Here is a 24,529-nt window from a genome sequence, read left to right as displayed (position 1 = left end):
TATATATATATATATATATATATATATATATATATATATATATATGGTAAACAACTACAGTACATTAAACAGCTAAACTTTGTGAAAGTCACTGATGTGGTGAGACCTCTCTCTGTCCCCCACCTCTCAAATCTCTCGATGAGCGAAAGGACACATGTTGGGGAGGAGCTTCCCTCAGCTCGTGGCAGTGTGGTCCGTGATTGGCGAGGGTCGGCAGGGAGTGGCCGAGATGGGGGTGGTGGGAGTGGCTTTTCTGGTGGGCGGGGTCTGCGGGTGTTCGGTTGCTGTAGGTGTGGTGGTTTTGGGGGCACTGAGCAACACAGAATCAATACCGCAATCGTTATTGCTTGGCCATGTTAAGTGACATGTGAACATATCCCAGTGAGGCACCCAGAGTGCCTCTTGGGTCCTCTTTTATATTACAAGCTTTTAATAATACTATAATATAATCTGACATATATCATAATTAGAAGCTGTGGTGCCACAGTTTAAAGTTCCTGTGGCGCTTATCCTAAAGCCCCAACACTAATCTACAACATCCAGAAACCATACTCAGAAACTCTTTGATAAGACATATCAGGTGTGTTAAATTAGGGTGGATACATAGCAGTGTAATGGTATTCAGGTACTTTGTTCATGAGATCACCTGTCACATTTCAAAAATCAAATCCAGAATTTTCTGCATTTTTGATGTTAACATTCGTTAATCCACCAAGCAAAATCCACCAGCCTACATCCACCTGCATCTTTTCTTAACATACAAAGTGCTGAGATGGACACCTTGTGGCTTGGGGCCAGGTAAGGGTGGGCGTGTCTTAGGCGGCAGAGGGAGCGGGTCTTGAGGCCCATTCTCACTCGTGCCATTGCAGTGCTGGGGCCCCAGGGGCCCAGGATCAGAACAGAGGCGCTGAGGGGTCTCGTGGTCTCCTGGGCAGGGGCCTGGCTCCAGGGACAGACTCTTAGTCAGGAGCCGAGGACTGGACGCGGACGGGCCTGCAATAGAAACAGAGCGAGAGAGTTGAGAGACAGAGGGAGAAAGAAAGACAGAGAGCAAGCAATTAATACAATTTTTACAGATATCCATATTTTTGTATCAAATGTCTAATATGTATATAATTTATGGTAATAAGGAAGGGACATTTTTAGCTTGCTTTTGAACAGATTAGTGACCAAGGCCTATAATTATTATCATGCTGCACTCTCTTTCTCTCTTTCTTTTTGTCATAATCATGAACACTACATCACCGTCTGGTTACAGTGTGTGAACACAGCAGGAAAAACTATGAGGCAAAAAGGAGTTATGATTGCACATTCCTGACTGCTGTGACTTGACTTTAGGCTGTGGTGAGAGAGCAGCAGATGAAAGAAGCACCACTATTCAAACGCAAATCCAAGCACCGAGTCCAGGCTGGATTAAAAACATTAATAAAAGGGCTCCTGATGGCTCTAAGAGGGTGAATAAGGCAAAAGCCCCTTTTACACTAGAAACACTTCAGCCTGATTTTAACATTTGAGTTGTAGACATTAACAGTAACAGTCTGGTGTAGTTTCAGAGAGAAACAAAAAACAGGAAATCCATACACAGTATAATTACGCCTGTTCCCATGTCATCTTTTAATCCAGTTTAAACTTTACTTTTAGATGCTCTTGAACTGCATCCAGTGGTCCAGTAATTGTACAGTTTGAATTGGTTATGTACAGGGGTGGAACTCTGTTACAGGAGGACCAGGGCATTGCACTTTAGTGCCCTACGCTAACACATCAGTTAATCTAATATAGGCCTCATAAAAAAGCTGAGTTGTTGCGCATATGTTGTCAGGGAAAACACTAGACTCTGCAGTGATGTGGCCCTCAAGAATTAGAGTCTAACACCTTTGGTCCAGACAACAAGAACTATGGCACACTGCTCCCATACAATGATGCCAGCTGTGTTATGTTCACCTGATAACATGTTAGTCAACACATGTCACTGCCCTCATGTAATTAGAGGATTTAGAGAACAGTCTGGTTAAAGAAAATGCCCTTACCCCAAATTCAGTCCGTCAGCTGAGATGTTTGTTTTCTAAATTTTGCTTATTTAGTTTTGCACTGGAGCTACAAAGCTCACATATCTAACAGGTCCAGAAGGTTTATTCATAGCACTAAGCATTGTGAAAACTGCATGCTGATATCAGCACATGCCTGCCTCACACCAGGTCTGTTAAACAATCTCAAAAACATGTGCTTATGTAGTTTCTGACACCATATGACATACTGCTATCTATTAAAATGACAAAAAAGGAAACCTTGACTGTCTTGACTAATCCGGGATAAGGAGAAAATTGTGGAAATTAGATTTTTCAGGTAACTATTCCTTTATTCTTGCAAAAAAGGATAAACAAGTTTTTAAATTCTTTAAAAAAACAAAATCTATAAAAAAATTATGTATAATACAAACTGCTTCCATGTTGCAATCTCATTACTCATGTGTGTTTGTTCCATAAAGATGTCAGCACTGTGATAATTTATCTGCAGTTGGCTACGTTAATATAGAGTATAGACAGAGTTAGTCGAGTAGACAGTAATCAAATTGCCTTGCTTGGCCTTTAAAAGCTTAATAGGAATGTTTTGAGAATTAGTGGAGAGATTGTCACTGTCTGGATCTGAATCGGATTATGTAGGTTAGTGTGTTAAGAATGCCAGACTGAAGTGTCTACATGCTGGTTTATGATTTGCCCATTTAGCAGTTCCATCAGTCCCTAAATGCCCAGGATTGCAAGCAGGTGCTGTAAGCCTCCCCCTTTATGCAACAGTGCCACAAACATGAAAACGTTGAACAAGCAATGCTGTCCACAGGGGCCGGAAAGGCCGTGTAAACACGTGTCCAAAATAAAAGGCTTCCTTTGATATTGAAATGAGCAAGCTTGTGCTTGTTTTGTTTTGGTTTGTTTTTTGTTAAACAAATCTCGTGGGGAATTTCTTAAAGTGGCATGTCCAGGTCAGATGGTGGGCAGTGCCAGCTGTGTGGCTTGAGTGATGTTGCCGTTTTAAAAAACAGGAAGAACCTGGCTTACATTCATAACGCAAAGCTAATTGGTTCCATATGATGACACTCATATCCATTGGGGCAGGCGTGGGGCTGGAATGACTTCCACATGGTGCGTTAAAATGGCTTAAAGGAGCGGAAAGACAAGCTGGAGGCTGGTCACAGACTTGACTGATCATCTATAGTTGCGTTTGTTTTGTTTTTATTTTCTACTTCAGAAACTTCCTCTGAAATACTTCAAAAACGTTTTCACAAATACGCAAGCATACAAAAATTACACAGACATTTGACCTGAAAGTCCATTTTAGGTGAGACATGAAATTTCCACTGCTGAGGTTGCACTTTTCAAAAGCAATGCAGAAGGCCATGCATCTAAAACATAATGGGCAATCCTATTAAGTAAAACTAAACAGAAATAATTACGAAGTACATACATTATGGGAATTTCCTAATTTCATCAAATAAGAAATGAACCATTAGCTCACATAGTCAAACGCTAATCATGTGGCATGGACAGAACGACTAAAATGCACACTTATTTCCATAATCATTAAGTCGCAACCCCCCATCCCAGTTACCAGTCATTCAGACATTTAAACAGATAAACAAACTCCCTTCCCTCTTCCCATTTGTCATCATTCTTTCAAAAGATTCCAATGAAAGCTACACATATGTTCAGTAATCCTGCATCACGCACACACACACTACATGCGAGACAGTTATAAGACACTGCTTAAACTTCCGGATCCAGCAGACAGGTCTAAAGATAGCTTTACTTCTACCACTACTACTAATATTACAGCACCTCTTTGCTCTTCACAGATTTATGCCTTTCTTAAGATGAGACCACGAAAACCGATGGCTTGGGCTCCTGTGACTGAAATCCTAATGGGTCACAGCTAGTCAAAAAAATTAACTCCATGTCTGTTCACTGCATTGAAGCCCCAGGCAGGGATTTCAGTTCAATAAGCTGATCGTCTGAAGACCCGCGGCAAGTTTTTGGATGCTTGTAGCACTCAACACAAGACCCAAGACTTTAGGGCATAATGGCCCACGGGGAAGACAGATGCTTCCTGGCTGGGTAAGGCAGGCTTAGCAGGGGGAGAGCAAGACGGAGCTGCTGTTTTGGGACAGACAGACTCTGCCTCCTGCTGGGCGTGATCACTGTTTAGGATGGACAGCTGCCTCCAGACAGGTCATGTCCCATCTTAAACTAGATAGCTCTCCAGGAGGATGAATTCCTAATTTCTGCAGTGCATGCGTGGTCTATTTCCCATCTCTGCACTGGAGAAATAACTGGATAGATTTTGGTTAAAGTAGTTTTATAAACATTGACTCTTGTTTTTTTTTTTTAAAGACAGTATAGTTATACCCACAAGTATAACATTAAGGCCCAACATTTTACATAATGGTATTCCACTTAAATGCTGAAATCCTTGGATGTGGTTAACAGATTGGCCTGAAAGCTTTACAAATTCACACTGGAAATCCATCGCCATTGAATGCAGGTGCTCTGCAATATGTTAAAGAGCTGAGCGCTGTGGAGGATAAAATCTGTAGGAAAGGGATGTGCTCCAAGGGCACTAGACACTGAGCACGTATCCAGAGATGGACACACACACACACACACTTCCCTGAATACAGATCACACTGCAGTGTAAAGAAGTGGGCGTTTAACTTTAAGAGAATCCCAGTTTAGGACACACAATTGGCCCATGCTCCCCCCAAAGACCTGTGGGTGAAAAGCCCTTTAGGGTGAGCTGTGCATGCCGGCTGGCTGCATGATGGAGATGGATGTGTAGCTGGCTAAGCAGAGGGCAGATTCATTTTTTACCACCGCAGCAGAGAGCACCTCCCACTGGGCAGGGCCATTTGTCCTGGTGATCGGCCTATATACAGGTCCGATCCAAACTGTGAAAGCAAAACTCTGCACTTCACTGTGATGTATTCTGCATTTTTGCAGAGGCAAGGCCACTGGTTTCCACAGCTTGTTCAATAACGACCACGCATGGTGAGAATATGGACCTGTAACCCCATGTGGAGGACCAACTTTGGGTTTATTTCTCTGCAATGCCACCCCTCAAACCTAGATGAGGGGGCTATGTTCAGATACTTGAAGTTATCTTGAAGTTACATTGGCAGTAATGCAAACATACAGACATTTGAAAAGTCCAAAACACAAATAGAAAACAGATAAAGATTACCAAACTGTATCTTGTGTTTTTCCGCTTATATTTTGTCTGTTCCCTGAGCATGTGATCTGAAATGCAGGAGGTCTGTTTGATGCTATCTGTGATTCTATGGATCTATTTGGGCTTTCTCTTAATGCACAGACCAATACAGTCAAGACCCTTCTGCCCTGCCAGTTGCTTATAAATCAATAAGCCATTCAAACTGTCAGCCTTCTGCTGACCAAAACAGCCATCTTATCTGACTTAATATGAATATTTCATGAATCCTGGGTAGCTCAATTGAGAGACTGAATCAAGAGACCAAAGCTTCTTTACTAGATCCAGTTATATGGTAAAAGGTATCTGCAATATAGCCATAATTGCTGCAGCATGAGAAACTTGCATCTTCTGAAACAGCTATTTAACTTTTCCAGAGAGAAGAAATACTTGTTTTCCATGTTGCATTTGACACATCACAAAACTTGTTCAGAAATGTTTATAGCCATTAAATCGCCAGAGGGCAGAAAAGGGTGCAGTGATTTCCGATTTCCGAACAACAGTGCAGACAGGAGGCTTTTGTGGTAGCACTACGGAAAAAACACTTGAGCAGAGACAGAGGGTGTTTGACAATATCTAGTCAGCAGTGAGCTGAGAAACATGTTGAAAATTCTGAACCATGGACTATTTTTGTCCTGGCCTCATTACAGACTACAATGACAGGACAGTCGACACACGGCCAGCATGTGAGCCCTCTCTCATACGACACTCACACTCAACCTGACATGACATGAAAGATGATGGTGCACCACAGTGAAGACACTCTGTCAACAAATGAACGACCTTTTCGACTTTTTTCTCCTAATAGTGGAGGCTTTTCAAATACCAAACATAGGTTCCACGTTTCAAGTACCAAAAAATACTAAAAAAAACCACCATGGCCACAATAATAGAATTGGGGAAGAAGAACTACTTAAGGCAGTCAACTGCAGTAGCGCTGATATATGACCAAGATGAGATAAATTGCCTATGGCATCTGGGCCGCGGCTGTCTGCAGTAAAAGGGTCAGTATCACACAGAGCATTCTCAGATCGATTACACGGCACGTCATAGATCTGTCATTCACAATAACAGCTATGACACCGTATAACCATGTAATGTTACTGTGACAGGGACTGGCAATGCAACTGACCATCTTTTGGAAAGAAAACTGCAGTTTAGGTAAAGCCAGCAAAGACAGAGTGAAAGCTGAAGTGATTTCCATGATGCAGGAAGTGGGATGTTTGTGGAATGGGTCAATTAAACAGAGTGTGCTCAGAAGAGCTCAAACAGCAGAACTCAAACAGACATCAGATTGAGGAATTAGCAGCAGAGTGGAGAATTCATAATGTTCTCAGACATATCCACCACGTCACTTCATGACACTGGGAGTGTGTACAGTATTAGTATCCTGCAAAACATTTAGCTATTTGAAATCATAGCAGGTTTTTTATATATAAAAAATACTGCAACATGTGCCAAAACTACTAAACCTGATGCCAATAGCAACACTAACACACACATATACACCCTTACACACGCCACCTCCGACACACACACACACACACACACACACACACACACAGACACACACACACACACACACACACCACACAGAGCTATCACTCTTATTCAGTAATAGTAGCATGCAGACCCCACAATGGCAATGGCAGTAGTGCTCTCCACAATAGCATTTCTCTCTTGATTTTTCACTCACTCACACACACACACCTACATATCAGATCCTGGCTGCATCGCTGCCTGCAACCCCGCGTGCAGTATGGAATGCTGCGCCAGTGTGCAAAATGTAGGTGAAGCAGCAGCAACTCTAGAGGCTACTGTAAAGGCAGCCGATCGAATACAAATACGCACAGCGTACGAATCAGACCAGATGTTCTAAGACACATTAATCAAATATACTACGAAACGTGCAAATAGAAAATGGGCAGCGGTGTGGCCAACACATCAGACCTCGCATATTAGATCACTACGATGGAACGTGGGAATGCGGCTACTGATATCAGAAGCAATATTCAAGAACAGCAAATTTACGGAATGCATTTGTAACCTTATTTCGGTTAAACCGATGCACGCAATTCCACACTAAAATGCTAGCTCTATTCTAAATTATATTTCAACTCTAAGCTACCAAATGTTGCAGACGGATTTAGGGTCATGTAGCTAGCTAGCTCATACGTGGTGGAAATTCACGCTAGAAGCGTTTGTATTTGGGCCATTTGTATTGCAGTCATCAATCTATTAATCAAATAACCACATCGATGAGGGAAAAAATAAGTTGAATTCTCTTACCCCGGAGCACACTGGTTTTATCCATGTACATCGCGCAGCAAAACACGAAACCAGTCATTAAAATACAGAACGGGAGACTCTATTCCCCCACACGCCTCAAAAAAACGAAATTAAGAAAAAACGAGCACAATTAAGGCTTTTACAAATAATGCCGGTTCCTATACCACCGGTGTCGAGATTAAAAGGTTAAACAATCAAAAATGAAAGGGACTGCCCTCATGAAACAGCCAGGCAGACCGAGTGCATCTTCAGTAGGTCAAAAACAGCGGTGGTTTTCTCGATGAATAAAATTCAAAATTCTAATCTCGCATGGCTGAGCTTTAACAAAATAAAATTTACAAAATATTTATACTGCTAACATATAATGGCAGTCAAAAAGACGCCAATAACGAAATAAAATGCTTTTTCCTTACGTCCCCCCACCCGCTCTGGCTGCCCTATTAACGCCGACAGCAGCAGCCCACTTTAACATGGGGAATCACATACGAGATGAAACCCCCCCCACCCCCCCCCCCACCCCATGTTCCCGCCCGCTCCTCAAAACAGCGAGCATCTCCCATCCTCATCTCTGTTTCCTTGACAACACATTTAGAGGCTTTAGTTTTGACTACTTGTCGCGGCTGACTCTAGTGCTTATTGATAGAGCTAATATTTACCATTTAGTAAACAAAATAATATCGGTAGTAACAAAGCAGTAACGCTGCAGTAAATGTTTTTTTCAACATAAGAATACCCTGCTGAGTGGAAATGTAACAGTAACAGTCTGAATGTTACAGTGACAGACCAATAATTCAGTGTAATTTTAATCTTAGGTCTAAGGAAGCTTTACTAAACTTGCAGCATCACCATTTGGAACAGGCATCATGCACTAAACAGCAGTGGAAAAACCTTAGAAAATCATATGTAAACACATGCCAAATCATGTGATCATAAGTAAATTCATATGTAAAAAGATGTGATCATATGTAAACTTGCATGTGAAATCATGTGATCATATGCAAACTAATATGCAAATCATGTGTTCATATGTAAACTTAGCAGAGAGTTGGCTGATTAGTAGCCTACTCTAAGATGCTGCAGCATCCTGGCAGTTCAGTAAATGGGCCTGGCTAAACTAAAATACATCTGAAGATGACAAATTTAAAAACAGATGTTTTAATTTATGCATCTCTTGGTACATTCTGTTTACAGGCATTAATAGCAATTCTTGTGTACATGTGTGTCCTTGTGGTGAGACTAAGGGTCAGATCTAGGATGTGTTAGGGTTTTGAAGTCAAGCTACCATTTACCCTTTATTGGGACAACCATCATTCAGTGGGGCAAACCATATTACACATGACTGGTTATAGGCTACAGCCAAAATCAGTTCAGCAACTCTGACATGACCCTGTTAATCTGTTTGCACTGAGGTTTTGAAATGTGCACAAACAGTACTACTAGTGTTAAATGTACCACTGACTCATATTTAAAGGACAACCAATCTTCGGTCAGCTGTTGTCTTTTAAAGCCTAATGAATGTGGTTCTATGGCCAGAGAGAACCTGATATGGGCCACTGATAATGATGACATCCAGTACTGTGAAGCCACTTTGACAAAAAAAAAAAAAAAAAAAAGGTTTAAACACTGTTTACCACCATTTCACAAAAATCTATGTGAAATGATCCTTTGTGGCATGTAAAAGCAGCAGACAGACAAAGGCATATTGTGTTAGAAGTGTGAAAGACGATATGAAATGGAGGCAGTAATGGAGATCTCTGACAGAGGATCTCCAGATAGGCTTCTGGCTCGGTGAAGACATCGTAAGACTGGAGAGAGGAAGGAGAGACTGGTGTCATAGGCGGGCAGAGTACACCTGTCATCCATCCCACAATGTACTGATTACAGTACAGGTCGTCAGTGTCTAGCACATCTCTAACCTGCGCTGCCACTGTGTTCAGTCTGACAAACACTAATAACCTCCAGCAGGGACAGTGACATCAGATTTTGGCCACTGACTCTACACAACTATGTCCTTTCTCTTCCTTCCTCCCGGTCTCACTCCATCGCCCCCTGCTGGGGCCGTAGTACTGCTGCTCCATTTGTCCTTGGCGCAGGTTGAAGGATTTAAATGGAGAGATTTACCCCCCTGATTTCCCTGGGGAGAGGGCCATCTGCCTACTGTCACCCGGCCCACTCCTGCCTCTCTTACACACGCACACGTGCTCATGCTCAGCAACATACAATACGCTACCACTACACAGGCCATTCACTTACGCACACCCACCCACCCACACACACACCCAAACCCACACATATAATCGCCATCCATAAGATATTTTTTATCAGACCTAGCTGTGCATTTCAATTAAATTAAATATATTCTTTAAACGAGAAATATACAAATCTCATGTCACATAACACTATCCAATTCAATATCACTCTGAACCGTAATAAACCAAAGAAAGTTCCAGCCTGGGAGAAGCAAAGTCACATGCAGCTTGCAGTTTTTACTTCTCTGACCACAGACCACAGCTCATCAGTCAACATATCAAAACCCTTTGCGGGTAGGATCTGAGGCAATAGCGAAGGTCTGTAGCTGGGGAGGCCTGATGATCCTTTGTGCCCTGAAAGAGCTGGGTGAGCTGGAGGTTAATGGGGTCGCCCCGCTGAGCCCACAACCCAGCTCCACCCGCCTTTACTGTTCTCTCAACAAACACATGTAATGCCTTGGCGTAATTAACAGCACGCACGTCACACATGGGGACCTGCCATCAGTTTCGTCATCAGCTCAAAAGTGAATGAACTAAATGAGTCTGAAACATTGTTCAGTAACGATCCCTGCATGCAAGATAGCCACAGGAAAAGATGTATACAAATGGGTACCTTATTGAAACAATGCAGTGTTAAATCCTTGATATGACCCGTATTTTTTAAATACCCTTGTCATAAGAGTGCATGCTGAAAGTGAAGAGAAATAGAATTCAGGACTGTGACATGAAAGTAGAGTTTTTCAGGAAAATGATTCATACCCAGTTGCACTGGAAAGGTACAGCAATTCATCAACTACCACCGGTAGTGTGTGTTATACTGTTTCTGAGTCTCTTGAGATAAACTGAAACTTAATCACAGTGCATTAATTTAAATATTAAGTATGTCACTCACAAACATATTTCATTACAAACATCCTTCTCATGAGGGTACACCTGGTAAAAGCATGGATTAGCAGTGCAGAGATGCCATTATTACAGCTGGGAGTCTGAGAAATCTCAGTCCCAGCTGTGGAATGAGTTTCTCATGGCCATAGGACACTGAGAACAAAAAATGATGGCTACGTCCCAGTTGCCATGTGATGTACCAATCACTGGGCATCTACCTGGTATTTGGTGGTGTTTGGTCATCTATGATGGTCTCGGTGATCTGCTTGACCATGCCAGTATATAAAAAATCTGTGATGTCATACGTATCAAAGGTGGCAAGTGCTGAACTTCACCCCTCACAAACCCTGAAGCCATGTGATGAGGGTAATATACTAACCTGAGACCTGGCTCTGTGAGGTATTACAATCGACAATCACCAATTGAACTCTTTGCTTGACAAACCACAAAAACTGCTCCTTATTATGGGATGGGGATAGTTCAAGACAAAGGCTATAAATCTCCAGTAAAACAAACCCAGTAAACTTGGAAGGCCAGTTGTGATTGCTTTAAGAGCAATGCCTTTGGTTACAGTATTATGCATCCACATCAAGGTACATTGGACATGTCATGCACTCTCTTAATAACCTTAAAAGTACTAAGTACTAAGGTGGCTACAAACACGTGGACAACACATTTGGACACTGGAGATCTGAAACAACTGAGGCACCTGTTAAAATGAAGAGGAGCACATTTAGCAGCGCCGTGGCGCTGGTTGCCTCGGAGACTAGCAGTGCTGGTGTGAGTGGTGCCAGACAGAGCACAGCCCTGCACACTAAGCTGTTTGGTTGCTATCATTATCAACTCACTCCCAGAAGACTGCGTTTGTTTCAGTCCTTCTCCTTTCTTTTATTGACACACACACACACACACACACATACACACACGCACGCACACACACACACACACACACACACACACACACACACACACACACACAAAGAAACTCACACAAACACACACACGCACACACACACACACAGAGGGCTGTCTTCTCCTCACCCCCATAAAGACAAGGAAACTTTAGATTTGTAAAGGTATTTGCATTCTCAGCCCAAGGTACTATTAGTGCTACTAATGAATTAAACTTATGGGCCACCAATTAGCAAATTAAGTGAATTAGAGCATTCAAATTGGTGGCTGCTAGGTTTCATTCATTAACAAAAGAATTATATTTAGCTAGATTAATAGTATTAAGGAAGCTCATTCCTTCTATATTTAAAAATAAATTCTTGTCCCATGTTTTTTTTTTTTTTTAAATTAAAATAGAATTCAAAGAACAACTTTAATAGACTTTTTCCTTGAGAGCCAAAAAGAGCTGGTGCAGCATAAAAAAGGAAGTGGTGCTGTTTACTTTGAGAACAAGGCAAAAACATCAAAAGAACCAAGAGAACCCACTGTGTGGCTACAATGGCTAGCTTTATCAGCACTTCCTCTGCTGCATACCAGGGCTTTCACTCTGCTTTAAAGAGACTGAGATAACCATGGCGAGTCTGGACCACTGCACAGCTAACCATCAGCTCCCAGAACAAGACAGAGAGAGAGACTAGAATTCAAGTTCTTTGAAGAAGAGGTTACTGGAAGTTACATTCTTATGTTGCTTGGTGAAGTTGCACTTTGGAATGACTGAAAGGAGAAAAACAGCCCTGTGTAGCAGACCGTAGCCATCGCACTGCTGGGATACTTGATAGCCCTGATCCAGAGTCTTTCCACACATTGCCTTACTTAGAGAGGATTCATATATATATATATATATATATATATATATATATATATATATATATATATATATATATATATATATATATGCGCATTTGTGTGTGTGTGTGTTCTGGAATGGAATGTGGTTGCTTTGTTAGCCTAAGAGAAGGTCGGAATGTTAGTTCAGTGATCTTTGACTTTGTATTTCAGAGCCTGGTATGCCACAGAAGGTCTGAAAGGAACCCAGCTGATGAGGAGGTGCTGGTCTGAGATTCGGGAGGTTCCACTGATGTACCCACGCATCAGAAGCTGATGTTTACCTCGTCCAGGAAACCCGACAGCGACAGACAGCAATTACTGACCGCATTTGAATGAAACCCATTTGTCCAGAATGCTACATGTTAAAGACCTGCAAGCAGTGTAAATGCTAGCTTATCCCATCACTCCTCGGGTGGAATAAAGTGTGGTTAAGGAGTCACGTGTCTTTTTCCTGCCTTCTCTTGTTACATTTTCTGCCATGCAACAGCAAAGGCTGAAGACTCTCCACAATGAAACAAACACACACGCACACACACACACACACACACAATTACTCACTTTACTTACTTTCTCAAGCATAGTAAATGACACTAGTAATTTGAGGGTCCCTCTCTAGGGTAAGCGCTTCCCTTCTCACTTGCTCAAAGAGATAAAAACACTTGAGAATTTGGATGAGGAGGTTAAATTTCTCTCCTGCGGCCTCTCTGGTGATTAAGACTTCTGCTTAGTCTTCCTCACACACACTTTCTCACTCTTCTCTGCCACGTTGTCTGTACTTTTTGATGGCAAGATGGCATTTCCACACACTGACACAGCGACACTCTTTCTCTCCTCTCCTCCTGCTTCTCTCTCCTCTCTTTTCCTCTTTCCACTGTAATTAGTCACATTCTCTCCTCCCTTCTTCGCTTGTCACTGTTCTCCTCTCTCCACTCCTCTCCCTTTCCTACTCTCCTCTATCTGCAGCTGCTGCAAATACTTTTTCATCATGTATGCACGCACACACACACACACACACACACACACACACACACACACACACATCCTAAGTATTAACATAATGTAAAGCCATCATTTCAATTCTAGGTTTTATACAAATAACAATGCTAGCTTTTCAGTGAAAAGTACCTACAGCGTTTCTCGGTGTAGTCTACAAAAGTTCCATCTCCTCTGTCTCACCTTGACTGCTTCAGGTAATACATTTGCATATCCCTATTTAAAAGTAGAAAGACAGGACAGGTTTTTTGGGGTTTTTTTTAAAAACAAAGTAAAAAAAAAAAAAAAAAGACAGACAGAAGGGAGAGAGAAGCCGGAAGAAGAAGAGGAAGAAGAAGATGATGAAGACAGAAGAAAGGAAGAAAAGCAGAATGTGACAGAACAGCCATTAAACTCAATCCTTACACAGTGTCACGCTGTTCGCAGCTAACCCACACACTCCCGGCGTACCTGCTAAAGATCCGCTGGGCTGCCGACACGGTGATTAATCACCCTCTCTCCAGGCTAGCAGGCAGAATGCGATACCATCACACACTTACTGTTACCTTTATTTGACTAAGGGAGTGCACGCTGGGGACTATCTCTAAAGTATGACCCAAGGCTGTTTTGGGGGGTTGGGCAGATTGAGGTTACTGAGGAACCAGAAAATTTGGATTGAAGGTTAAAGCTTTGTTCAAGAACATAATTGACTTGTACAGCCTTTGCAGAACCTTGCATTTCTGTCTTTCTGAACCTAAAAAGGAAAAGAAATCTGCAAATTCACTCATCTCCAGCAGCTTGCCTTACCAACGCAGCTGAGCACATGGCAAGGTAGCCCACTTAAAAGAAGAAGCAATAAACATAAAATTCCAAAGCTTTTATTTTTGTGGAAAAACCACCACACTATGAGGAAGTTATTTTTGTCCTTGCCCATCTGAAGTTCCGCTCAGAGTCCTAACTCAGGTTCTACTTGATAATCAAAAAGATAGAAAAAGGAAAACAATAATAAAGTTCTGTGTTACAGATCTGTGGTTCCACCCACTGGAATTCCATTTCTGTGGGTTCTACCGGCTCCTTTGTGACATCACTACCCTGCTCTTTGTCCCACTCTGAGGGTTGAGCCCCGGCTGAACCTCTGCGCGTACTATTTATACCAGCAGCTGGTGGGACTGTGACTGGAATTGCTGTCAGCCGTCCACGATAGCTACGTTCCCTCACTAGCATTAACTCTGAATGCACCATCCCCCTCTGCTGAAAGCAGCTGCACAGTATTGCAGTGTGCATTGCAGTTGCTATTCAGGTTTGAATCCTAGATTTGCCACATACAGTCTGGAGGTGGATGCTTCAATTAACTTTTTTTTTCTACGGCTGCATGGTTGTATCCTACTTTATGACATATAACACCAAACTAGTTGAGCTGCCTTCTCCAGTTATGTTGATATGAATGAAATGTTGATCTGCTCTGATGTCTCTGAGCCATATGGAAGTGGCATATTGTGGTATTTATATCAGAAAGTCTGAGATATTGATTTAATTAATAAATCAACTGGAACAATAGAACTTCATCAATGCGTTTTTTTCACCTTGCTGACTGCTTCACACTTTGTTTCCAGGGCTGAATTTCACTGAAACTTCTCGGTGCTTCCATCAGGCTTTCTAAGCTATCTTACCTTACCTGTAGCATCCATAATACATTACACTGTACACTGTGCTTAAAGACAGGTGCAACAATCCTTAATAGAGGCAATCTATGAATGCTGAGAGGAATATATCTTAACTGTCCCAATAGTGCACTGAGTTGATTAAATTATCCCACACCTTTCACCTCATGTTGTGTTCATTTCCAGCACATAATTTAAGTGACTGATACACTGTAGGAGTTAATCAAAACAACAAACAGCCAAGAGACAACAATTAGTGCAATTCTACAATGTTTTAGAGAAACGGTACAATTAATTCTCCTCAATACATGATGCGATTGCTCCATTGATTTATGTTTATTTTCCCACTGATCATAAATCATACGTTTCCACAGTAATGAAGTATAAACAATAAATGAATATTATGCAGGGCTTCTAAAACAATGCACTAAAATGGAAATTGCAACGAGCTGAACTCATTATGACCAAATCTCTGTATTTTTAACAGGGTAGGGTGTCTTCACATGGGGTTAAAGTACAGAGGAGAAAGGAATATTATTTTCACACCAGAAACCATATTTATCTGAGTTCAAACGCAATTATAGGTGTAACAGACTCAATTCATTGTAATACAATACAACACAATACAATACAGGTTTTTGGGCATCAAAATCTAAACAAAAAAACTGAAACTGAAAAAGTACTGAAACAGTACTTTTGGCAACTATATGACATCTGAAAGGAAAAGAAATCTAGCTCCTTACTTGAAAGGACAATGGGTAATTTATTCATGTGTCCTATAAATTCATGAAAACACTACAAACTATTTATCCTACAGCTCTAAAAGGTTTTCACACCATTATGCAATGACCAAAGAGCTACAACCACAAAACGTATTTCTTTCTTTCTCTCTCTCTCTCTCTCTCTCTCTCTCTCTCTCTCTCTCTCTCTCTCTCTCTCTCTCTCTCTCTCTCTCTCTCTCTCTCTCACACACACACACACACACACACACACACACACACACACACAAACACCACACATGCATGCACAGAATAGAAATGGCAACTTCTATGTAATCTAATCTCTCAGCCAGATGTCTTTTATATGACTATGGGGGCGTTTATATACTCCTTAAAGGGCATGTCTACAGAACTGAAGGCACAGTTCCGGCTCCACTGGTCAAGAAGCTGAGGTCAGCCTGACCTTGTCCTGGCTGAGGAATCCAGCAACTGTTTCAAATTTTCATTTTGTCAATAACGTTGTCAAAGAACAGGTGGTTCCAGATTTCCTTCAGTAGAGCTGAGAGCGGAAAAAGGAAAAGTCAAAATTTAATCTTAATACAGAGCTTCAGCCAATGTCTCACTGGCTGGATGACTGCATTTATTATCTTGCAACTACTGACATTGAATACAGCCTGATTCAGCATCTGATGTTTGGCATCAATGTAGTGTCACAGCCATACAGCAAACACACTGGGGTAAGCCAACCCCTATACCATCAAAGCTAATGTTCCTCACTGCCTGCCCTGTATAGAAATATGTACAAAAGAGATTAATAGGATAAGAGTGTGGTTCTGTCTTGCACAGTGGGACCCTCAAAAGTAAGACATAGTTTGATACATCCGCGCTCATTCCTGCCCTATATATGGACACACAGACTGGTTCTCTGGGTACACCAGCACGCCACAGCTCTCCAGAAGGCCTGAATTACTCACACAAGTGTTATTCTCCTCACACAGCCAAGCTGAGCAGTGCGACAGACTTCCTGCTCATCCAAGACATAACTGGCTGTGGACCAATGAGCTCCTTGGAGTTTCCAAGCTGGCATAAGAACTACACATTAAGACACTCGGAGTGAGCGGCCCTTTAAATGTGGTTGAATGAGCCCTGCTTTTCTTGGGGTGAAGTCAGTCATGATCTCCTTCGGAGGAGGAGATAAGCATAGTTTACAGATGGCAGAGGTCCTGTGAAAGCCGTGTGACAGTGAGAAGAGGAGTTGTGGGCTCAGTGGAAGGCAGGCAGTGTAACAGCGACACACACCCATCCAGTGCGAAATGGATCCAAGATTTTGGACTAGATTACAGATCCACCAAAAATCCAGCACACTTCAATGTGGTACAGCCAGATTCCTTCACCCAAAATGTAGCCAGAAGAAGGGAAAGCATACGAAGATCTTAACCACTGCAAACTATTTCTACAATTGCTAAGCATGTTACTGTTATCAATCTCATACTAACCTCCCCTGCCAACTAGGGAGAAACAGAAAGGTGTGCACCTCAGATGAAACTGAAGAGCCTGTCTGCAGCAGGTGAGAGGGTCAAGGGATGGTTGTGCTATTTCTGGGCTACAATTTATCAAAACTCTCACAGAACCACCGATCATATGTGACTAGTCAGTCCATGCACTCAGTGTGCACAACGACCTAAACTGTCATCACACAATTAGTCAATAAAATGTAATGAGAGATGCCTGGATGTAATGCACCAGCCACACAGCCAAACAAAATGGATTAATATCAGCCTGTCGTGATTGACTAGATAAGAAGGCTAAAACCACAAGACTGGTTAATATATAATTAAATGTAGCCTTAGACTGTAAACATGTCTTATATACACACACACAGTCTCTTAATCAATAGGCTATAATTTATACAGCCAATTTAAAGAAAAGCCCTGCATGCAGGAAATGGCTCCTTCTTCCTCTCCAGCTCACAATACATTGGAGCAGAGCGCCTGCTCACATCGTGACAGGTAACAGTGTGTCCGCTGGTCACAACGGTCGCACCAGACACATGCTCCATTCTCCAGAGTTTAATTGGATTTCACAGCGCAGTGTTTGAACAAATAGCCCAAACTGACAGACGATGAAAGAAACACACACACACACACACACACACACACACACACACACACACACAAGTGCAAACATGGCAGCGCTGCACTAACGGAGGGCAAAGAGAAGCGTGCGGGCGCAATACCGTTTTCGTTCTTGCCTTGATTTGTGAGCATAGGCCACGTGAATATTATCGTTAGCATGTTACAAGCGTTTGGACCCCTGATTTGATTTCTAAATTGCATCAATTTCACTTAAGACTTTTTTGAAGACCTTATTTATGTGGCATACAGTGCACGGACCTTTCACGAAACCTTTTAAATTGACATTTTTACTTTCCGGTTATAGACTACCATCTACGTCTGACATCTTTGGCATTTCTTTCATTTGTCCTGATTGACGACCTTCGCTTGGAAGCGCATGGGCCGGACCATAAACGCAACTATCGAACTCATTTGAACGCTCCATTCATACAGCATACCGAATGTCCACTGATTAAATTCGGCAAGGTGTTTTTCATTTTAAATTATCTGTATGGGATTTAAAGCGAGAATGGCAATGAGAAAGGCAATGTTTTTCTCCAGGTAGGACATACCCTGTCTATCTGCGCTGGAGGTTCCTGTCATGTTTAACACCAAGATGTCATATTTGCGCTGCGTAAAACACCAACCTGTGTTAGTGATATACCGCGGGGGTCAAAAGTGCATTCTCTTACACGTTTCTCTCAGTGTCCTTGCACAATGAAATGACGCCGGTTGAACAATCAAACTGAATGACCAGAGGGGTTCCCTCGATTTTTTATTTGCATTATCCAGCAGAAAGACATCGCAAGGACACACACGATGTCATTTATCTCGATCACACCGCTACTTCGCTCAGGAGTCCGTGAACATGTTCTGTTCTCCATGACCAATGTCAAGCATTCGATTCATGCAAATGAATTGAAATGTAAATATCAAGTCTATGTAAGCTTAAAACCAAACCCTGTCTTTGTATCAACATCATTACTTACCTATTCTCCGCAAGGCAGGCTGTGGACTTGGGAAGCCACCGCTTATGTGGTATGAAAACCGCATTGTTTTGAACTGGCTGGAAAAAGAATTGTGTGTCTCCGAGGGCAGCAGCGGTGGAGTAAAGCTGACTAGAGCGCTCCTTGGTCGGTTCAGCTGCATGCCTGTTCGCTGTTAAGCGGGCATAGGATGCAGGATGTGGTTATCTTTCTTTGGGAGGAAAGGCAGGAATATGGCTTTTTATTCCAGCTTCAGCGACAAATTCCACCGAATAGGAATTCAGAGTGCTCCACTTCCAGCTCCAGACACTCCGCCAAGCTGCCTGTCCCAACAGTAGCCACGGGATCGTTGTCGTCTGTCTGTTGTAAACTGGAAGTTGAATGATCCCACAGTGGAACGGTAGCGATCAGACAGTATGCCAGGCAGATTGAGAGGGATGATCCTATCCACGGCCTGCTGAGCGGTATAAAACTCCATCAAAGACTATCTGGAATTAGGGGCAATTTCAGGTCGAAAAACAAGTTAATTACTAAAGCGAATTAACGATTAAAGTGGTTTAAACAATTATTTAATTTAACGTCACACTATATAAAAATTATAATACACATCTAAAGCGCTAATTTCATGAAATAACCTTCGGATTTTGCTAGTTTATAATTCCACAGATTACCGCTAACGGTGCTTCTGGGGTCATCGTGTCGGAAGAAACCCAAAGCCTTTCAAAGAAAAAAGTAACAATTAACACACTAGGAGGCTACTGACATCGCAGGAAAATGATAGATTTCATATCTTAATCCATCTTGTTGTTGGCCGTTTTTATTCAAGAATTATATCGCCGAAAAGTGGAGAAAAGACAGCAAAATGCATTTTAAAAGTTAGGCTTGCGCACGTGACTATAATCGTCTCCATATAACTTGCGTCCAATCGGTCTTTCTCCGTTTCCCGACAAAACGATCCTCAAAATATGCATACTCAGCTGCTTCACTAAAAATCAAAAGAAGATTTTCTCCTTCATGTCCTTGAATTGCTGTCCTCTAAAATAAATTTACCTAAATTATTCCTTAAATGGCTTAACTGTCGCTCCTTAAATCCGTGTACATTTTTCTTACGGTCTTCTCTGGTTGTAGATCCATTGTATGTTAAGAACCTCGGCGGTACCGTCAAATCCAGACTCTTATGAACGTTAAACGCCGACCCCCTCCTCTCCTTCTGGCTCCTTTTTTCACCGCTCCTGTGCGCATTACTTCGTCGACACATGAAACCCAGTCTCAACCCCCTCCTCCGCCATCTCTATTTTTCCCAAAGTCTGTTTCTCATTTGGGTTTTTTTCCCCTTGTCCATGGGGCTTGTGCTTGAAATTTGATGCGAAGAAAAACGTTGAAAGAATTTGAATGTCTTTCTCGTCACTGGAAAACGTCTTCTTTGAAAATAACACTTTTCATTGCATATCCTAATCGAGGGCGATAGTTTATGCTTCTCAAATTAAACATTTAATCTCAATAAAAAAGATGTGTACCAGGAGGGGAATGAGAAGGCTCTAAACATGAGCGCACAAGGTCACGCACTCCACTCCAATCTGATCCAAATTACTCAAATATCTTAAATTGCAGAAAAGTATATATATATATATATATATAAAAACAAAGAATATATGGAGAACTGTAGTTAAAATGTAGAGTGACAAGGATACGAACAAGGATTTTTTTTCAGTAAGTGCTTATATTTTACAAGTATTTACACTTTCAATAAGTACATGAAGCTTTTAAACCATATTATATATATATATATATATAAAAAACTACGAGATGCAGAAAAGGTCAGCTTCTTTGCTGACCAAAACAAACTGAAGTTTTTCCACCAGTTCAGTGAGTGGCAATTAACTACCAATTAAGATGTGCAAGGAATTGTTAACTTTGGATAGGGCAGTCACTGTAGCATCAGCCCTCAATTACCTGACTGTAGCATGTCTACAGCAAAAACACAACTATCTAAGAGGCCCCAGAGGATGATGCTAAAGCCAAGAACTAGTGTAAATACCACAGGCCAAAGGGGTCACTTCCTAATTCCGTGTCTGTTACTGGCTGTACAGAAATGGAACACAGAGCATTATAACACAGCTAAAGTAACTTAAAAATCCTTCTTCCATTTCTTAAAGAATGATGGGAAACAGATTTACCAAACTGAGTTGGTATTTCCTGTAAATGTTTATGTTGAGCTAAATTCATAAGAGCTGAGTAAGTAGCTCCTCTTAACAGCATGTAGTCCATCCCATCACAGAGCTATAAAGGACTTGCCTCTGACTATCCTGCCTTGATATAACTGAATAAGGTCATGGAGGTCAGAGTGAATGTACCCGGTTTGACACTTTGCTGCTAATCCACACAGTTTTGCCTTTGTTATATGTAACAAAGAAACCTACCTAGCCTTGACTACATTTTTTTCTTCTTCTTTTATCTACTTTATCCAAATAGTGTTGTTCAGTACTGGAGTTATAATCTATATAGGCCCCTTTGTGGTTTTCTTGGAAGGTTTTGCAAAGGGTACGAAAAGCAGTGACAGTATTTGACCAGAAGGTGGTGGTCTTGCTGAGGGAGTCCAACAGCCCAAACGGGCCCCTGTGGTATCCATGCAATACCCCCAAAACAAACCAAGTTTGCTCATTAAAGCACCAACATACTCCACCTGGGTTTATATACACATTATGTAGTCCAGACTATTAAAGTTACGTTTATTAGAGTAAGACACAAGAATAACCAATTTAAAACAAAAATAAAGAAAAACAACAACAACCCTAATTATAACAATTTGCAAGGCTCACTTGGCACTCTGTAGCTGTGGTTTCAGACATCAAATGGATAAACCAATACCCACAGACACAAATAGCTTTCAGAGTAATCTGCATCAGTCTCTCTGTCCTTTTGGCACCGGTCCACATAAGGATTTCCTGCTCCTCAGGCTATACCTTGGCTGTAGGGAGCAATTAAACCACATTAGCAAATGAATGTGTTCTAAATAAGATGCACTGTAAAACCAGAAGCAATTTAAAATAGTGTCTTAGTGAATTCCTCAAATGCCTGGACAATAGACAGGGATTTCCAGAATATACAGGCAAATTATTTTAAAACGAGAGTGAAATTAAAGGAGTCTTAAAACTACAATCGATCCACTACAATGATGTGCACGGTGGGAAATGGTTTTGTTTAAAAAAACCAAAAAAACCCCAAAAAACACATTCCTTATAATTAAAGCGCCAACTCTGGATTGACAACCTCTATGCAATGTCTCAGGAACATTCCTATTCATTTCAAATTTTCCCACACCTGCTTCAAGTCAAGAGGAGCTTGATTAGTCATGACTTGAAATCAGGTGCAAGGAAAACATCACTACATTGCAGATTGAAGTTCTAGGAATGACGCTGTGTCCTTGCCATCCATCTTTATCGGGGGGGGGGTATCTAGTTGACGTTCATACCTGGTTATTCTCCACATGTACGCTGTAGACCAGTGTGGAGGGGGGACATCTACCAGAGCCAGCGGAAGGTCTTTCCAAGATATCTGGGGAGCTTGGATCCTCCAGTGGTGGGACAAATCTGTCAATCTGTCTATCTGGCAAACAACTACAAACATGAGTTAACTATATAAAGAGAAAAATCTAATCTGTTATCTGACAAGAAAAAATGGTTTCTTACTGCTGTGAAGAGTAGAAATTGATGGTAAGGTTGCTTCTATGGCACTGGAAGAATGCAAAATAACCAAACTGCTCTCCTCTACCTGATCCCACTTCCTACCAGATAGCTTCTGCCTGGGTTTCCTCCACTCATTTATGGAACCTGAGAGACATTCTGGAAGGCAATTGTACATCAAAATCAGAACATACTCCAAAAACACCTAAGATGCATTTACAAGTATGTATTCCAACACAATCTGTGAAATGGTGTGTGCACTCACTGATGTCTTACCTGCTCTCTGCAATGTTTCCTGGAGATTAGAGTGAGTCTCTTTAAGCTCTCTCAGAATCTCCAGACTCTCTCTGTTAATGTTCCGGAACTGCACAGCAAAGTACACCAGAACAAAGCAGCCAATCAGAACCATGACTTTTCTGAGAAGTCCGACTAATGAGGAAATCTGCTCCTATATGACAACAGTGGCAAACAGTGAGATTACCTTGGACCAAGCATAACGAAGCAAATTTTACACAAGTTGATTCAATACAAGAAATATGAATTCTGGACCTGTGACTGAGTCCACTTATGTTTCCACTAACCCACCATTTGCTGATATCCTGGATTATCACTTTCCATCACCCTTTGACAGATCAACCTCTCCAGGTATATATTCAGGGCCACCAACCCAAACAGAAAAAATCTAAGACAAAACATTAAAAACATTACAGTTTAAATGGACATGCTTTTGCATTACTGTACAATATCAGCATGACAAAAGCAAAAAGCTGACGACTCAGGAATCACAATTAAGAAAATCTTACACAGCAAGGATGGAAGGTTCTAAAACTGCACATCAGCTAACGATGCTTCATATTAGAAAACTGAATCATGTGAATTCTCTCCTTTGAATGCAATAATGCTTCAATATGGGGTCTGGGTGTCAGGGTTATCCCCATTCATAATTATTTATTATTATTATTATTATTATTTATTATTATTCATTTATTTATTTTTTTTAAGACTATAAATGGTTTAACTCCCAATTTAGAGCTTTTGCTAATATAAGCAAGAACAGAAGCTTTCATGCACACGACAGTATCTATATCTTTGGCTGTGACTTGTTTAAATGCCATCAATGTGAGGTCATCAACCTCCAGACCAGTCACAAGCTTTGACGCGAGACCTGATGCCAAGGCAGCAGAGGGAGTGTGCACCGCTTCTGGCCTGGTGTCAAGTCAGCTCCTTGTTCACCTGGCCCCACAGGTGCGCCGTGTGGAGGTGAGCAGGAAGGAGGCGCAAAAACCTAGCGCATTGTAGAACAGAGAGCTCAGGGTGTGAGATTCTGCCATGATGAAGCTCTGGAGGAAAGCCACACGGTTAAAGACTTCCACAAATGCTATTTGCTGCTCCTGCACAGAATGTCTCATCTCAGCAAACACATCCCTCAAACCTGCAAAGAAATACCTTTAATTTAGTGGACAATAACAAGAATATAATAATAAACAATACCAGGAACCAAGCAAGACAACATGACAAATGTTTAAAAAAAAGTTTGCCCACATTTAACATTTTTGCCAACACACATTTAGATGATTTGGTCACAACAGAATATAAAACAAAGTCCTGTAAATGTTCAGGAATAAATCCCTGAACTTAAATTCTTGACAATCAGAAAACAAAACAAGGCTGGGTGTGGAGAGAAAGCAGGAAAAGCCTGACAAATTAAAAACCATTTACTCTCAGAGACTCTACTTTCTAAGAAACCGAAGATACATCAAAAATGCATTTTAACTTTAGGTTAGTGTTGAGTCTAGGTAAGTCAGTGAAAAACAGATCCACGTTTCAATATGAATATGTTCGATTTTACAGTCACTCGGTTTTATGACCTTTTGCAGAGTCCTGCAATGTGTGTTTAAGCTCCTCTCCATTGCGTAAGATGGCTTCCTGAGATTTGAGG

General features: G+C 41.5%; 1 protein-coding gene across 7 annotated transcripts in view; it reads right to left on the bottom strand.

The window, feature by feature from the left end:
- The window catches only part of fgd1 (FYVE, RhoGEF and PH domain containing 1), a 31,887-nt gene extending 11,737 nt beyond the window's left edge, over positions 1-20,150 (bottom strand). The window contains exons 1-5 of one of the 7 annotated variants that reach the window (XM_035521994.1): positions 19,958-20,150; positions 19,579-19,624; positions 18,911-19,395; positions 781-993; positions 124-310 (exon numbers count right to left, since the gene is read on the bottom strand). In XM_035521994.1, the coding sequence (XP_035377887.1) occupies positions 124-310; positions 781-993; positions 18,911-19,070 (560 nt within the window). In that variant the 5' untranslated portion in view covers positions 19,071-19,395; positions 19,579-19,624; positions 19,958-20,150. Of the gene's footprint in view, positions 1-123; positions 311-780; positions 994-7,542; positions 7,983-18,910 lie in introns of those variants that run through there. The other 6 variants (XM_035521996.1, XM_035521997.1, XM_035521993.1 and 3 more) reach the window with 6 other exon arrangements.
- Positions 20,151-24,529: the final 4,379 nt, after the last annotated feature.

This window comes from Electrophorus electricus, chromosome 23, assembly GCF_013358815.1.
Source record: "Electrophorus electricus isolate fEleEle1 chromosome 23, fEleEle1.pri, whole genome shotgun sequence".
NCBI classification, from domain to species: Eukaryota; Metazoa; Chordata; class Actinopteri; order Gymnotiformes; family Gymnotidae; genus Electrophorus; species Electrophorus electricus.
Note: the sequence above shows the minus strand (reverse complement) of the source record. Positions and strands in the feature narration are given on the sequence as shown.